This window comes from Ascaphus truei, chromosome 20 (genome assembly GCF_040206685.1).
Source record: "Ascaphus truei isolate aAscTru1 chromosome 20, aAscTru1.hap1, whole genome shotgun sequence".
NCBI lineage: Eukaryota > Metazoa > Chordata > Amphibia > Anura > Ascaphidae > Ascaphus > Ascaphus truei.
Genome location: NC_134502.1, coordinates 21,101,294 through 21,103,560, shown reverse-complemented (window position 1 = coordinate 21,103,560; position 2,267 = coordinate 21,101,294). Strand labels below are relative to the sequence as shown.

The 2,267-nt window shown below is 37.6% G+C and overlaps 1 protein-coding gene across 1 annotated transcript; it reads right to left on the bottom strand.

Annotated features, from left to right (window-relative positions):
* Nucleotides 1-857: 857 nt before the first annotated feature.
* On the bottom strand, nt 858-1,846 carry LOC142471385 (olfactory receptor 11A1-like). The gene has a single exon (XM_075578192.1). The coding sequence runs from the start codon at nt 1,844-1,846 to the stop codon at nt 902-904; it is 945 nt and encodes a 314-aa protein (XP_075434307.1). The 3' UTR covers nt 858-901.
* Between the last annotated feature and the right edge of the window lie 421 nt (nt 1,847-2,267).

The window sequence follows — 2,267 nt, the reverse complement described above, 5'->3', positions numbered from 1 at the left end:
TTGGACTCGTTAATTCTGCTACCTATTCCTTGATTGGATAATCCTATTGTTGGCTGATAACCAACAGCCTTAGCTTTTTGTAACAGGTTCCCCCTGTTACAGAGACCAACATTAGACCAAAGAGTAGACCCTCCGACAAGAAACCGGGGCCCAGGACTACAGACTTTACCTAGGCTCGGTGTACTGTTGACAGGAGAGGGAGCTTGTTGAATTGAAGGGTGGATAAGTCATAATCAGGGCCCCAAAAAGCTGCTGAGTGGAGATGGAGGGGTGCAATGGCAAGGTCCAGGACATGGCCTGGGCCCCAGTGAGTTTGAGTGAAGGAGTTGGGAGGGAAAAAGACAATCCTGCAAATATTATAAACACAATTCGATCAAATTAGTATCCTGTTATTTTTATGTAGAATCCCAATTTTAACAGAATAAAAGATTTGTTACAGAACAACAGGTACAGTATTATGAATACAATTAGGGTTCAGATAATGTCCTTGAAATAAAGCATGGCTCCCTCTGGCCCACTGGGTTCTGTTCTGGATTTCGGAGGTGTCAGTGTACTAAGGAATATTAGGGTTATGTCTGTGTTCTATTAAGAATGTTTGCTGAAGGTTTTCAAGCTATACTTGTTATCTCCTAATTATATTTATTATTATACATCTTGTTATACTTTCAGTTCCATAGCTCCATATTATCACTGTTCAAATCAAGCATTATTGATAAAGGAGAATAATAGGGCTGAAATACCTTCTACTGTATGATGCATATTTTCCATAATGTCAATATACTGTAAAACTGCAGTTTGTAAGATGTATCTCTAATGCATCTACTATATCTTCAGTAAATATGTTATTTTTACCGCTTTGAACATAACCCGATAGAATTGATCTTCTGTAGTTTATCTCATGCTACTCGAACATTGTTTGTAGCCTTATACTGATACATTTACGCAGAGCTGCCTGGATCTCTTTGTTCCTCAGAGTATAGATGATGGGATTGAATAACGGGGTGGCGACTGTGTACAGAAGAGAGGTGATTTTCATTACAGTCAATGACTGTCCTTTGGATGGAACCAAATATTTAGCAATCAGTGTCCCATAATATGTGCACACAATGGCCAGGTGAGAGCTGCAGGTGGAGAAGGCTTTCTGTCTCCCAGTGGTGGAGGAGATCCTGAGGATGGTGAGGGAAATACAGACATAAGTCACAATGATGAAGATGAATGGGGGAATAACACAAGGGATGCACAGAACAGATAATACTGTATCCACAATGAATCTGTTTGAGCAAGAATGTTCTAAGAGAGGGGTAATATCACAGAAGAAATTATCAATGACATTGGGGTTACATAACTGAAATGAACAAACCAAAATCACCATATTTAGTGTAGCCATAAAACCTAAGAACCAAGACCAGAAAATCATTTGGCAGCAAAGCTTAATGTCCATAATTGCAGAGTAACGCAATGGGTGGCAGATGGCCAGGTATCTATCATAAGACATCACTGTAAGGAAGAAACATTCAGCAACTGCTGAGGCAGAAAATAGGAAATATTGAGTGATGCAGCCAGCGAGAGAGATAACGGCTCCTTCTGCCATTATTACGTATAGCATGTTAGGCACAATTGCTGTGGTTAGCAAGATATCAGACAGGGACAGGTGACTGAGAAAGAAGTACATGGGGGTACGGAGCTGGTGACTGCTTGACACCAAGGCAATGATCAGGAAATTTCCAGCTAAGGTGCAAATGTATAATAGAAGGAAGATAAGGAAGAGTAAGATCTTGAAGTTGTGAATGGCTGGAAATCCCAGAAGCAGAAATTCTGTAACCGTGGTCTGATTCTCCCGGAGCATTGTGGGATGTTAGAGGAAAAGGAGATCTTCATATTAAATTTCTGTTCTCGTGCTGCAAGGAGAAAGAGTTTAATCAGACATATAATACATGTTAGACATACAAGTCTTGATATATTAATGGTACACAAATTACACTATGCTTTATTGTACTTTGTATTTATTATATATATAATATATACAATCTGCTATTATACATAGTAATTATATCCGCTAATATATACATCCATTATTCTGTTCCTATCCCAAATCTGTTTTACCCCTATAGTCAGTATTAATCTGGGGGCTTGATTTAACCTTTAATATTAGGTGTTTAGCAACTTCCTTTTTTGTGTGTTTTATATATATATATATATATATATATATATATATATATATATATATATATACATACAGATATATATATATACTAAAACAGATTTAT